Source organism: Drosophila montana, unplaced genomic scaffold (genome assembly GCF_035044405.1).
Source record: "Drosophila montana isolate Dmon_TW-CO22-7 unplaced genomic scaffold, ASM3504440v1 contig_3729_1, whole genome shotgun sequence".
Taxonomy (NCBI): domain Eukaryota; kingdom Metazoa; phylum Arthropoda; class Insecta; order Diptera; family Drosophilidae; genus Drosophila; species Drosophila montana.
The window spans coordinates 304,951-320,949 of NW_026998615.1; the positions used below are offsets into that span (position 1 = coordinate 304,951).

General features: G+C 41.9%; 1 protein-coding gene across 1 annotated transcript in view; it reads right to left on the reverse strand.

Annotated features, from left to right (window-relative positions):
* The window catches only part of LOC135435824 (alpha-N-acetylgalactosaminidase), a 40,253-nt gene that overhangs the window by 21,778 nt on the left and 2,476 nt on the right, over positions 1–15,999 (reverse strand). The window contains exon 2 of the mRNA XM_064693047.1: positions 246–420. Within this exon, the coding sequence (XP_064549117.1) occupies positions 246–420 (175 nt within the window). The remainder of the gene's footprint in view (positions 1–245; positions 421–15,999) is intronic.

Here is a 15,999-nt window from a genome sequence, read left to right on the forward strand (position 1 = left end):
AATTGCTAAAGACACCAAACTTGGAGTATAAATTCTCGCCCTAGTGTAGATTATATCAATATGCTACTTTTTTACCACAGCTTGAATAAAGTATACATATAAGTAGCATGCACCGTTTACGTTAACTTTTTTTTTTCCTTTGCCCATTACAAGTTTGATTTCTTTTAGAATTTATCAATGTACTTGCTTTAACCCCAGCTTGGGAGAGTAAAATGATCTCTGATCAAAAATAGATAAATACATACATAATCTGACAATGCTTTAATTCCATTAGGAAATCGCCTATGATCAGATAGAAGTTTTCCATCAGGTCCACGATGCCTCTCCAACCAACAGTCGTCAATATTAATATATTCATATCCCACAGATGCATATCCCTCCGACACAAGAAGATCAGCCATTTTTTGAAAGAGTCGTTCACTAAAATGAAATATAAAGAAATTTTTATCTTATTTTAAAATAAATCAATCGAAGGTTTTTAATTTAGTTGCTTGTGTAGGTTGCACCATTCTCAGATTATTACACAAATAAAAGACGTAAGAGGGGATACCTTGAACCTTTTTTCTTGCAACCCGAAGAATTATATAAATTTCAAACGAGAAATAATTATCCCTTCGGAATTCCGAAGAATTAATACCCTTGTAGACTGTTATGCTATCGAGCTTTTTCAATAGCTTTCACAAATAGAACAACTTTTTTTTAATTTGCACTAAATTCAATTTAACAGTACAAAGTTAAATTAATTTATTTGATAGTTTTTATTAACTGTATGTATTTAAATTACATTTAATGGCACAGGTAACTTACATGATATTCATAGAAATTGGCAAAAAATTACTGCCGATAGGAGGCGTTTAAATGAAAAAGCTGTTAAGTTAGATGCACTTAGCGTAATTAATTTCATACAAAATAAGCTCTTATTGCAGCGAAAACAATATTTTCGGCAGCTATCTTACCGATGCAGCTAAGTATCGAGGCAGCTAAGCAAATTATACTGTATATTTGTTGTAACTTCAGAGAAGCAGGCATCTTCGAAAATCAATGTAAATAATGTTAAGAGCGAAATGTTAGCAGTTGCTTAGCAGAGCAACTTTATTAGTAAGATGCTGCTCTTATTAGTTCTCTCCCCGTTGGAACACATGAGCTTTCTATTGAGTCCGTGATGTGCAGTAGGCTAGTGCTTGTTTGCAGCTCTCCTTATCACTCCTGTTGCGGTGAGCAAGATGGCAACGCGAGCGACTTCATACTTTCCCATGATTAGCTCCGTGATTCTCGCCAGTGGCCACCTTAGAGGCGGAAGATTTTCATTCTTTACGAGAACTAGGTCGTTGACGCATAGGCCTGATTTCAGAAGGCGCTATTTGGAGCGCTGCTGAAGCAGAGTTAAATATTCTTCACGCTAGCGGGACCACAACAGTTATTGGTGATACCATGTGTTACGCGCTGCAATCCATCCAGACGATTGAATTGAAGGTGCGTCAAATCAGGCTCAATGAACGATGAGCTGGGTCAACCAATCAAGAAATCAGCTAGATTGAGCTCATCTAGGTCTGCTGGATCTTCTAAGAGAGGCAACAATTAACTGGTGTTAATTATCGATGCTATGTGGCAGACTAGGGTGCAAACCTCAGCGAAGTTGAGAACACAAGGGCCAACATCGCGATAAAAAGGATGCTTCACTGCTGCTTTCCAAAGCCGGAAAAATGCAGCGAACGAGGAGGAATAAATTTCTAATCAATGGAGTCAGCCCTGCAAAACTTGTGCACAGAATCAATATGAATATGATAAAAAGACGTTTGAGGTCCAGAAGCTCGTTCTTGGCGCCGACAAAGTTGGTAGAATTGTCCGACCATATCTGAGATGGGCTGCCTAGAGTCGAGATAAACCTCTTATGCGCACTTAAGTGACCTGTTTTAGTCGCGAAGCAGCCGAAAACAGCCATGTAGCATTTGACTGGAGCTTTATTACGTACGGCTGGCTTATAAAAAATGGTCCACAATAGTCAACGCCCGAGACTTCAAAGGCTCGACAAACAGTCAAACGTTCCTTGGAAAGATCAGCCATTATATTCGCTACTAATCGAGTCTTGTCTATCCATCACTGAACAAATGCAACTCTAATGAGGTTAATGCTGGCAGTGCCTTAACGCTAAATGCCTGCGCGGGCAGCACAGTTCGATCGGGATATGTTGAGCAGGGCAATATTGAAGCACTTTCCGCGATTTCACTCCATCGAAACTGCTAACTCGTCGAAGTCCTCACGCGATTGGCTACCATTTTGCTACAGCCTAACACTTGGATGGCACTCATCAATTGCAATAAGGGTCGAATTAGGTAGAGCATTTTGCTGTGTTTGCAAACTTTCATACATTGAAATGGCTTAGCGTTTTAGAAAAGTCACCTAGTTTGCCGAGGGCAGTTCACTAGAGGCGTTATTTTCTGTGGCCATTAAAAGCGTTGATTGAAAGTCTGTGCAAAACTAGCTGACTACTTAACAACGGTGATTTGTAGTACATGTAAACCACTCAAAAAACAATAGCTGTAAGTTCGACGAACAGAAGGCAAAAAAGAACTTTGAGCGACCGCGAGAGTAACCAAAGCGACGGCGATCGTTTATGTATATAAACCACACAAAAACGAAATGTCAGGTAGCTAATCCTTTTAACTTTATTGCTAATTAAATTTATTTTATTTCTTGTGTTTCCAGCTTGATGCGCAGCATCGAGGCCTAGCATAAGTTAATGCTAGGGCAATAAATGATCTTTACAACGAAGAGCGCCAGATCAATGTAAATAATGTTAAGAGTGACATTTAAGCAGTTGCTTTGCAGAGCAAGTATTATAAGAAATATGCTGGTCTTATCAGTTGCGAGGTCACTCCGGCTGTTTTGGCTTCGAAACCAGACACTTGTCATTATCTTGATGGCTATACAATCGAAAATTGTCCACAATCCGACGTGCTTTAAGCTTTTATTTTAAAATTATTGTTTTATAATGTATATGTTGTAGTGTATTAATGCATGCGCATTGTAACACCTTGTTACAATCTTCAATGTTGCCACTGACAACAATGGATATAAACAATCAAAACAAAACTTAAGCGCAAGCCAGTGACTCGATCAAATTTAAAATGATCAGCCACTTGACGGCCTCCGTCTTATGCCGACTTACGGCATAAACGCTGACCATGCATCCCATGGCCAATGCCCAGGAGCGCTATGTACAAGAAGCAGTGGCGGGTCACTGCTCATTGTAGATATGGGGGTATGGAAGACTAGGTCGCAGCCCATTCAGTGAGGTAGGGGGCTAGCCTAGATCTACAGATGCACATACATTTAAAATAAGAGCTCTTTCTCCTATTGAGAGCTATACTTCACGAAAACAAACCAAACTCCCTGAAACAGGTAAATTACGACTGTTGATTATGAAAAGCAAGGTCTCAGATGGCGACCGACACTCGCGATCTATACCCTACCCAGACACGATCTTTGTGCGCATAATTAGCGAAGATCTAAAAAAACCCTTCTACTTCTATAGGCTACCATGTCTGCAGGAACATTGAGTAACTCATTGTTAACAATTAATAATTCTTTTTTTTTATATATTCAATTCGATAAACTTTATTTTAATGCTTTTCTCTTTTGGGTTGGCTACTATATTTATGTTATAATGGGTATTTACATTTTAACCAATTTTAATAAGCAACGTAATAAAATAGTTTCGATTTTTTTTTCTTCATAAAGCTACTATTTATTTTGAGGTAGACATATTTTGTGGACCACGACTGTACTACCTTTGAGAGCTTATGCCTCGATAGCGCGACAGCTGATGGGGTGGGAATGCTCGCTAACTGACTGCTGTTGGTTGTTGATTTTGAATAATTAAATAATTATTTTGATTTTGATAGCCTGAACCCATTGAAAATGGGTAAAAAGGGTATAATGTATTTTTTTAAATATATGAAACAGGAAGAAGAAAGCATTTCCAGCCTCATTAACTGTATATATTCTTGATTTAGTTGATTTAGCCATGTCTGTCTATCTCTCCTTTCGCCCGTCCGTGTGTATGAACGCAAGGGTTTCAGAACCTATAAGAGACTTGGAGACTTGAAATTTATCCTCGTGCCCGCGCAGTTTGTTCTCGATAATCGATAACTAGCCAAAATCGTTAAAAATTGATATCGAATTCCTATTTTTGAGCAAATCTCTTAGGATTTAAAAGCTAGAGACATCAAACTTGACATGTAGAGTTTAGAATAATATATATATATATATATAAACTATCTTTCATTTTAAAGCTATCTCCACCCTCCGCCTTCGCTCCATATCTACAATTCAAATAAATCAATCAATTGAAAATATCCACTAACATGACCCACTCCATTAATATAATTGACTTTTTAAGAATATACGAATATTCTATAGCTCAATAAGATCTTGTGCTGTAAATTTCATCAAGATTGGTTTCGAACATACAAAGGGTATTATACATATATTGACACGTGTTTACGACAGATTGTTTTTGTTTATTAATATTATTTATTACAAATTGGAAGAATTTCTCTATACATGTACGCACACATTCATTCGCGTCTTTATAGAATTCTATGAACAGATTTACAATTGCGATTGTATTATTTTTTCTGCTGTGTGTATGTGTTGATATTTTTATTCGTTTTTTTCTTGTCGAGAATGAATGGCTGCTATGGCTGTCTAGTAGAGACGGTGGCAAACAGATTAAGCAAGCAGGTCAGGAACTCCTGACTAGAGCCTCTTACTTGTTTTTTTTTGTTTTTAATTGGGTTCATTTATTTTTCAATCTAGGGTAAAGAGGGTAAATACATTTTTGCGCAGGGTCCAAATTGTACTGGAATAATTTATCAGCATTTAAATATGATGGTACATTTGGCTATGTAACGTACCAAGGTTTTTAGATACACAGTGCACGCACCTAAATACGTACATAAATAAGATGTCAATTTTTATAAAGGTAATTACTCATATTAGTATAGCATTATGTGCATCACTAATCATCAACAACACTCTTGGCACATTTTGTACCGATCTGGAGACCACAAGACCAAACAATTCCCTGTTGAACTGGGTTCTTTTAAATAAAAGTCCCTCCTCAATCCGTAAGTCCGGAAAAATGTCTGAAAACTTGTCCATCTGCTCCTCGACAAGCCTCAGCCTTTCCAAATACTCCTCGCTCTCAATTTCGGTGGTCTCAAAATCGATAACATCGACGTCTTCCAGTTCAAACAGTCTACACAATATATCCGCCACGATATTCTGTTTGCCTTTGCGATGTTCGATGTTGAATGCTTGAAGAACCATGGACCCCCGAGCGAGTCTCCCACTAAGTTCCTTCAGTGTTATAAGCCAGTAAACACTGGCATGGTCGTTGACAACTGTGAGCGGCATCAGTTCCACATATGGGTTCCACATACGATCGACATCTTTGACGGCGGCCAGTCATTCCTTTTCAACTAGCGGGCATCCAGATATGGTCGATTCTTTCTGGACTTCCTGACGAGCGTCATTCGGTTATTCCACGGACTCTCGCTCGGCTCGATGCATCTCGATTTCCACTTCGGCAAACAATAGTTGCTGCACTGCTGGGTAGACTCTTTGACTGGCACTGCGTCATCCACTAATTAAATCGTATGTATTTACATGGCTGTGACTCCTAGTCCTCGAGATTCGCTATATAGGAAACTTTCTTTTGCCTATAGCAGTCGATGTTGTTGTTTCGCATCATGGGCTACAGTCGGGTTGCCGTTGGTCGTAATATCTTCATCGACATATCCCAGTTCCTCGAACCTAAATTTTCCGGCGCCAGCCAGCGATCTCTCTGTCCCAGCTTGGCCGTTACGAATGATGGATCGTCGCCTTTGACTGTCGATTGAATCGCATCGTATACTATCCGGAGCTGCTGGCGCTGTCGGTAGCGAGAACGCGCTCGTTTAACCATGGGTGTGTTCTCTGCTATCGCTTCCATCATTCTGTCGGGTTTTTGCATATTCTGCTTTCCTTAATTCAAGTCACTTGCGTTCTGACCATCTAAAGTAATTATTGCGATTATTAATAATTATTGAGAATAGCATCTTAAATATTATATTGCTAATTATAGCTATCTGACTCTTCTAATGTGTTATTAGAGGCATTAAGTTTCCGTTTAGCGACGGCTTGGAGCGCGACTCCTCCGCTTGCGTCGGACACTTAAAAAGCACAACACCTGCAGACCACATTTGTAACAGAAAATAAAGAGGGTTTTGGACTTGCACGCCCAAAAAGTGTATCCTCTCTGGGCACAGTTTAAACAGGTTAGCTTATCGCTGCCTCCCTCGCGCGGCCGATATAAGGCCTCAACTCGCATCTTTTCCTGCGCTTCGCCTCCTAATTCCTCATCGGACGCATATAACTCGTGAACTTGGTGTCTGCTTCCGAATTATCGTGCCTGATCATATGCCGCATTGGCTGACTTCCAGCGAGTTTTCAGCAGGCGCTCTCCAACATGGCAATCTTCTCGCAATCTCGCCATGTTGGTAATGTATATGGGGTAAATAATCCTGGATACTGCATCCCTAATGTTCATTTTTATTACTTTTTCTGGGTCATGATCCGCAAACGGAGTGGCCAATCGGGAACGCAGATATAGCATCGCCTGAATATACTCGTCGATCGTCTCGCCTGGGTTCTGCTTCCTCTCGCGCAATGTGTCAATTTGAACTGGAACTGTTGCTGCAGTGAATATCTCAGATTTGGCCAATCTGAATCCAGGATGTGCATAAGTGTATCTATATGCATAAGTTTCAACCGAAAGGAGAGTTCTGACACCCGCATACTTCTAGTTCCACCATCAAATACCAGTCCACATATCTGAATATGCACCACTTCAGTCTTCGCCTTATGGGCAGAGGATCGGATGTAAGAATCTTACCCTCCGATGCCTATGAACTCCGTTCGGTTCTGGATTGTGTCCTTGCTCCTGAGAATGCTGCATTAGTTGAGCTGCCACTTCCTCGCGCTGTGTTGCTCCAGCGTCAGCTCGCATCTCCGCTAGGCTATCGCTTATCTGTCTTAAAATTAAAGCATGTCGTCTCTCACTTGCACCTGCAATGATGTGAGGTCTGAGGCCATGGTCTTGCGATAGGTCTCTTGGGCCTGGAACAATGCCAAATTTATGGCCGATGCTATTTCGGTGGGGATTACGACCATTTTCTGCTGCTCCTTAGCCACTGCAGGCATTGATTGCCCCTCGCTGTCTCCCATGACACCCACTGTGTTGCCTCCCGCGATTCTACGGAGTTATCCATGGCCTCTGACGATGAGTTTCTGTCTAATTCAGACAGATATAGGGCACACAAACGCATAAATGCTTCCATCCATATATAAAAGTGTGTAAGTGTGTGTGCTTGGCAGGCCCAAAAATCTATCATGCACTTATGCCAACGTTCAGGTACCCATACCCTTACAACAAGCATGGAAAATAGGAGTTTTGCACAAGAACAGGCCAAACCCTGAACATTTTCAATTTTTGGTCTTTTCTTAGAATTATTCGACAAGCAGACGAAGAATTACCCTTGCAGAAATACGACTTAGTTTTTCTTTTAATTTCAAGCAAAATAGGTCCCCACAGTAAACAAAAAAATTAGAATATAATATATAAATATATCATTTAGGTCATTTAAGTTTTTAATAAATATAAATATATCAGATTCTTCTCATTATGCCTGACTGGACGGCGAAATTCATAATAGAGCATTTGAATGTGTGTGCCTTTTGCCACCACAGACACACAATTGAAGAAAAAATTTCTGGCTCGCGACAAACGCCGCGATCTACTTGTGCGCACATCCACACAACACAAACAATTGTATGCTTGTAGATTTCGGGGTTTTTGAGAAGCTATGCAGGGAGAAGGAGATGCACACAAGTGCGCAAATCAATAAGTGAGAGCGAGGCACACTCTGCACACGCATACACACATGTGTGTATTAGGGCTGAAAAGATTTAAGACTAACATATATATATTACGAAATAGCATCAGCCGCAGCGACGTTGTGCGCTGAGCGAGCGGCTTCATACTGAACGTTCGGCTTTCGAGGCCGGCGTTCGGCTGCCTCTCTCAGCAGTCTTACTCTATCTGGGCACACTAAAATGGTTGCGGGAACCCATGGGGCTCAGTCATTGACGATTTATCGGGATCCGATTATTCCGCTGTTTGACATATCTGTGCATTGTATAGTTAGTGATGTAACTTTACTATTAAGAACAAAACTAACTCTAAACGAAACCATGAATGAGAAAATGAATATGAATTTGAATATAGGAGATCAATTAAAGTTTAAGTATAATTAGAAGCAACTCTCACTTATAGAATGTTAACAATAGGAGCGGAGGAGTAAGTAGGCTTAAGCTTCTCGCCACAACTAGTAGACGCCCACACATATCGGCGAATTATATTTTTCGCAGCAAAATGAGGTCGTGCGTAAACTTGCAAAGGCAGAAGGTTGCTGACGTGCTCAAGGGACAATTGACGGTATACGGTGTTACAGTGGCCTACCCGGCCCACCATATATACCCTGATTTGCTCCTCCATCTCGTTCTGCCAAAATCCAATCTTCACGTCCACGTTATGATATGAAGTGCATCTCATGGATGCGCGACAATATGCCCTCGATTAACGTCCTCCAACGTCACGCTATTAAGTTTCCGGGTGTTTAAGCAGAATCAGTTGTTCCCAGGACACCACCGTCGTCCACTTCCTCCAGGGGCTGTACTCTCATCAATTATGCTTAATTGCAGTATCTCGTCTACCTCGGCCCACAAGATCTCCTGATTTGTCCTTCTCAGGTTTTTTCCATCGATCAGCTGTATCCGATGCTAGAACAGATGAGTCTTCCCTTGGCCACTTCACGTCTTCCAACTGACTCAGGGTTGGCTACTGTCAGCACTTCAGACTTGCTGGACAGAGCAATTCTGGAGCGATGTCAAAAGCTCGCCAGAAATCGACACCTAGGTATAGTTCACGCTGATGGTCGGGGCAAGCTAAAATGACGCGGCCTAAAATTGGACGACGGGCATCCACCAGTTACAGGGTGTCCGGCTTCCGCATCTGTAGAATATCCTTCGCTCTCTGGACAGGTATTCTCTGAATAGGTGATCGTACTGTCTACAATTGTCGAAAACTAGCCATGATTGGGTCCTGTCTCTCACGAAGGCCTCTTCTAGATCTCTTGTCGAAGTTTCAGCATGATGTGGTGGTATCTCCACCTCGAAAACCATTAGCTCCTTGCGGAGCTTTATTATTTTTACTATTTCCCGGTCAACGGCTTCTGGAACCACAATGCGAGTTGACGTATGTGGAGGATATAATCACCAGCTGCTGCTCCTGCATTAGATCATGTTCAGTCTGGTAGCCCCAGAATATGTCCAAAAGGACGTGTCGTAGTTGCACCCAGGTATCGACCCTGAAACACCCAATAACACTCAGGGCATGGTCAGTCAAGAGCAGCTGAAAACAGCACACAACCTCGTTCCACGGGCATTGAAACTGCCTCTGCAGGAACTCCAATCGGAACACAAAGTCCTCTTCAGAGTGTATGGCGTCATCGCCATCCAGCGTTCGAGTTTCAAGTACGCCCTTTCGCGTACCTTGGCATACGCTACCTTTGGCTTAATGGCACTCTGGTGACCTGAGCGAATCGATGATCCGTTTCATCAGCTTCATCAGGCCTCTCCGCATCTCGTGCCGGACTGCAGAGCGCATCTATATGTCTAGTCTTGTTTGCTCCCAACGTAATCAAGGAGTCTTCTTGGGGCATTTTTGGGAGGTCTGTGTTCTGCGAAGGAATATCTCTTTGTGCCAAGTCTTTCTCCAGTTCCACCAGACTCCCCTGCGCCTGGATCTGTCTCTCAAGATATCCTCGGAAATTCATCGGCACTAGCTCTATTGCAGGACACGGCAGTGGCAACGTTGTCGCTCCATCAGTGTCTGAAACCCAGTCAGACACCTGTTCGTCAGCCATGATTTACCAAAAGTTACTAGTTTAACTTCTACTAAGGCCCACAAATCCCAATACTTTTCGACAAATTCTACTAACAACTCCTGGTAAATAAATAAATATATTTCCACAACTCACTATCGACAAGAAATCTTACCAATATTAATAATTTAACAAATAAATATATATATTATCGTTTGTAGTGAATAAGAGTGGAGCGAGTGCATGTGTATTTTGTGACGCCGCTGGCCATTCTATTTACAAATGTTCCCAGTTTGCAAATTTATCGCTCTCGCTACGCCTGCACGAAGCAAAGAGGCTTGGTTTTTGCCTAAGTTGCTAACAAAGGGGACATCAGCTAAGAGTCTGCTGCTCCAGCCCTTGCAGAGTTTGTGGAAGCAAGCATCATAGCCTGTTGAATCTTGGCAACCCAAGCAGTCATATCGCTGCTTCTAGCTCCCACAATACTCAAGATGCTGAAACTTCTTCCTTATTCCAAAACTTATTAGCGGCAACTTTATCTTCGCCCCCCACAACCGCCCAATATCACAAGCACGATGATGTCCTACTTGCACCTGCCGACATATATGGAAAAAACGGCGCTGGCTCGTTGATGCCCTACCGTGCGTTCATCTCTGGGTCCTTGTACATTATCACCCCTCGTCTTGCTCATCAGCTCCAGCAGCGCGAATTTAAATCAACAGCAGATGCAGTGGTGATGCAGTATTTGCGACCGATGGTTTTTCGGACAAAATCAATATCCAATCTCGAGTGTCGGGGTACTCCACATGCATCCCCGCATCATGGAACATTTCATCAAGCATAAAACTAGCTATCAACAAATCAACATGTTGACTGGAGCCAGTCTATTTTTCTATCTCCCATGCGTCGGCTGTTGGACTGCCGATATTGCAAAAGACTCACCTTAGTTGGGTCCTGTTGGGGCAAGTCACATGCAGGCAAGTCATGACTCGGGGCTATGCGATCAATGGTGACAACTCCTATCAACAGGCACTTCGACGATTCCTTAAAGCAAAAAGAAACTAGACCGCAATCCACTTTTGAGTACCCAGTATGCATCATTTATCAAGGAATATCTTTACTTGGGTCATATGTCACTTGTAAGCTTAGCTGCACTGGGCCAGTGGAAGTACTACCTGCCAAAACACTGCGTGCTGAAGGAGGATAGCACAAGAACCAAGCTAAAAATCGTGTTTGATGGCTCCGCAGCTACTACTTCTGGACACTCGCTTAATGATGCACTGATGGCAAGTCCTACCATCAAGCCGAAGCTGTTTTCGATGCAATTGCGGTTTCGAACATTTGCAGTCGATATATGCAAAATTTATCGTTATCGTACATGCTGACGGCTACTTTCAATGTGTCCTGTGGCGTGAGTCTCAGCATCAGAAGATACCGAGTTACAAGTTTGACACCGTCACTTACGGTACAAAACCTTTCAAACAAAACATTTCTCTCAGTACGTGCGATGCACCAACTGGCCATAGGTAAGCAGAAAACATTCCGTATTGGCGCTGACATTGTTAAAAGAGACTTCTACGAGGACGAAGAAGCGTATAGCGGTAGCTGCGCTCAAAAAAAAATTGAGATATTGAAGCAAACGTCTGGACTCCTCGCCAAGGGCAACTTGAAGCTGCGAAAATGGTGTTCTAGCGTGACAGCTGTACTGCAAAACATACCGGAAGATAATAGAGAATCGTTGCTTAAGTTCGACGATGGCGGCGACATCACGAAAACGTTAGGCCTCGTTTGGGATCCTGCCTCAGACTGATTCCTTTTTCCTTCTATCCACTGAAGCTACCCTCAAGGCTGACACAACCATCAATCCTGTCCACAATTGCTCGCTTTTACGACCCCCTTGGTCATGTTGGTCCCTAAATAACAAAATCTAAAATCCTCTCTGGAGATAAAAGGACTGGGATGAGAGCCTGCCTGTACACTGAAGCACAGCCTGAGTCAACTTCTGCGCTGATTTTGAGCATACCCAACAGTTCCAATATTCCGTCATGCACTTTAATCAGACAGTACAATGGAGATTCACGTATTTTGTGATGCCAGCCTGATGCTTAAGAAGCATGCGCCTATGCAGTCTCAAAGTGCCATGGCAATACCAGCGTACGTCTCTTGTACTCCAAGTCGCATGTCGCGACCGTTTAAGCCATCTCTGTGCCAAAGTTGGAACTCTGCGGAGCTGCATTATTGGATCAATTGCTCAGCTAAATATGCCAAATGAAAGTGTTCGGCTGTCAGCAATACTGTTGATCAGACTCTGCTGTGCTTTTGGCTTGGATGGTGCTTCGAAATTCAATGTTTTCATTGTCAATCGGGTCGCAGTCTTCCAAGAGCTCACCACCTATAGAATGGCATCATGCTCTCGCCTAGTTGAGCTCGGCGGATATAATTTCACGCTGCCTCGTCTAGCTCAATGGCCACTCTTGCGCCATTCCTTGGTATGTTCGGCCTACTTTGCATGGGTGGACGGCTGAAAAACTCGTCGTTGAACTTCTCAGCGCGACATCCGCTTACCTCGACAACCTTCTGTAAAGCGAGCAAGAATTGTTCACTTTCATAAACGGAACTTACATGTTGGACCTAGCGCTTCATTGTTTTCGATTCAAATTCAGTACTGGCCCAATGGTCGCAAAACAGTCTCCAGTGTTGTTGCCAAATGCACAATTTGTTTTCGTGCCAAGCCGCGATCTGCAGAGCATATAATGGCAGAACTACCAACTGATCGTCTCGACACATCTCATCTCTGCATTGATGCAGTGAAATGCTATATCAGCGTGTTCATATGCTTTGCTACAAAGGCGGTGCACCTAGAGCTTGTGAAGGACATGTCTACAAGAACAGTTCTCAGCGACCTAAAACAGCCCATCCTGACGCGTTCTCGACCTTCAAGGATCTGGTCTGAGAATAAAACAAACTTGTTAGGTGCCAAAACTGACCTGGCAGATCTGAGCCGCCTGTTCCTGAGTGACGATCATGTCAAAGCTGTTCGCTCGTTTTGCATATCTGACTCAATTGAAGATGTTCATCTTTCCTCGCTCTCCGCACTTTGACGTTATATGCTGTGAAGACTGCGAAGCACTTTCCACTTTCAGAGCCAGGTCATCTTGACGTCTTAACACCCGCACACTTCCTGGGTAGACCGCCAATCTAAGACAGCTTAACTTCAATCAGCTTAACTATTTTCTGTCACATATCTCCTAAAAGTATTCTGAGCACGTTGGCGCGATGAATTTTTGACGCTTCTTCAACATCGTTCCGAATGGCGCACTCCTTAGGCTGGACTCTCCATAAACAGTGTCTTCTTTGTAAAAGACTAAAATGACTGGAGTCATACGCAGAGCCGTACGCAAGCTGTGTTTGCTGCCCAAAACAGATTATGTTGAAAGCCCTTGCCTTCGAGCGGGGGGAGAGTGTTTGGTCAAGTAACCAACATAGACAACACCGACGGCTGCGTGCAGTCGCCAACAGCAGAATACAACAATCACAATTACTGCCTAAGAGCGAAAAATGTTTATGCGGTCTTTGTACTATGCTGCATAGTCTCTTTCGTTGGCCTTTTACCCGCTGCCCATCGTTCTGAGCAGTTTTTGGAGTTTCATTTCGTTCGTTTTTCGTTTGATCGCAATATAGGCCCAACTAGTTCGAGTTGGCTGCCATGTAATAATTATACGCTTATAAATTCTAATAAGTGCCCTGCGCGACAAAATAAGAATAAAATTTAAACAAAAAATTAATTTTTTTTAAATTGGCTGCACAAAAGTAGTGAAAATGTATTAGTTTTAAAAGGTTTGCAACTACACAAGTTTGAAATTAAATTTGCTTAATATATATTAAATCATTGGCTTTAACCAGATCAGGTTGTTTAGTTCAAATTTTAAATAATCAATTTTCCCCCATTTTCATTCTTGGCAAATAAGTATTTTTCCTAACTACAATGAACCTTACGTCTTTAATTATATTTTACTTTAAGATAAGTTTAACGTCAAACGATAGGCAATCAAAAAAAAAGTTTAGTATTTCAATCAAATTTTTGTAACAAATTTGTTTATGAATCAAAAAACATATCACTATTTTTTTAATAATTCCATATTAACGATATGTTAGAAACTTTTTGTACAAGGTCTGTGCTGATGGCAACAAGCTTCTAACTTATGTTAATAATATATAAGCTTTCAATCTAGAAGCTTTGTTGATAGCGTAAAACCATCGGAAATTCATCGTCAAGTAGTATCGTTGCAGCACAGCACTCGAGTTAAGTTCCACCGCCCCAAATGGAATCCTGAGAAGAAACTTCGTTAAATCGACACCATCCCCGACTCATTTGGCGGTTCCTTATGAAGGGTGACTGAAACGAGGAATTACCAAAATCTTTTAGGCTTTACGAGCTAGAGACACAATTTGCTTCTATTTATAGTTAAAATCCCCTCGCCGCCGCCACACAGCTATTAACCAAATGAATAAAACAATTGAAACTTGTGACGCGGGGCCACAATAGAAACAAAATGAATAGGGCGATACATTAATATTAAGAACAAAACTAACTCTTAAGGAAACCATGAATACGAAAATGAATATGAATTTGAATATAGAAGATCGTTTAAAGTTTCAGTTTAATTAGAAGAAACTCTGACTTTTAGAATGTTCATAGGAGGAGCGGAGGGCTAAGTAGGCTTAAGAGTTCTAACCAGGTAAAAAAACGGTGAAGAACGCGAGAGAGGGTCGTAAGATGGCAAAGCCGCACAGAGCTTCACTTTATATCGAAGAAGCGTAAGTAGCGGACGTGCCAACCGAGACAGCGAGAATGAGGGGCGTCGGGACGTGTTCGCGGGGTTAAGTAGAGATTTTATTGAAGAAGTGCCGGTGCAGCAGGGCCATCGAGGGAATTGAAATAAAAGGCAGCATAGAATATAATTTATAGACACAGTTTTATTTATCTGTGTCCCACTAGGATGTCGGCAGCCAACAGTACACGTGCAAGCAGACAGTTGGCGCAACTACAAACGGACTAATGGTCATAACAATACTTGTAGACGCACATCGGTGCACATCGGAGAAACAGCTGACGTCAAAGCTCACCGTAAGGAAAACTTTTTTTGTGCACTGTGAAATGAACTTATGACCGAACGTGTGAAAGCTGAACGATTCTAAAGTCCCAAAGTGAGGTAAAATTAATTAATTAATTTTATTTAAAAAAAATCTACCTTTATATGAAGCGACAATTGTGGGAAAAAAAGAAGTGAATCGTCGTAAAAATGATGTGATATTCACGACCATAGAGTGGAGAGACATTAAACATTTATAAGATATGAAATAAACAAAAGATGAATTGAAAATGAGCAACAAGTTTAATGGATTGGCAATGTAAAATAAACAATAAAAAAATATATTTTAATAAAATAAAAACAAACAATAAGTGTAAATGGTTTTATAATATGAAATATATAATGAAGGTAAATAACTTAACAACAAAAAATAAGTGAAGGACAATGAACAAAAAAAAGGAGATTGGAACCATAACAAAAATAAATTCGAGGAGTTCACCGATCGCGGGAGCCCAGGTACCTTGGAGAAAAATTAAATAATAAAGGATGGATACTTGGATGGGGTGCGTTGGATCCACCAACGTCGAAAGGAAGAGTTGAAGACGTTTGTTCGTGAGCTCGGGACGAAGGGGTTGAAAATTTGCACCGTCGTTTGATAAACTTCGTTTCCGGGAGTCCGCAATCAACTTAAATATGGACTCGGCTTGCCGAGTTAGAGGCCAAGTATGCGCAACCTCCGCAACCTAAGTCAATCCGGACTCGCTGAACGGGGCAGACGGTCCAATTTCGAGACGGATTCAGGAAGAGCAATAGTCCGACCCGCGGAGAGAATCTCGGAGGCACGGGCGGTCAATAAGTGCGTGTTCAGGGTACCAGTTTTCGATGATCGAGATGAAGTAGATGAAGTCAGTCTACAC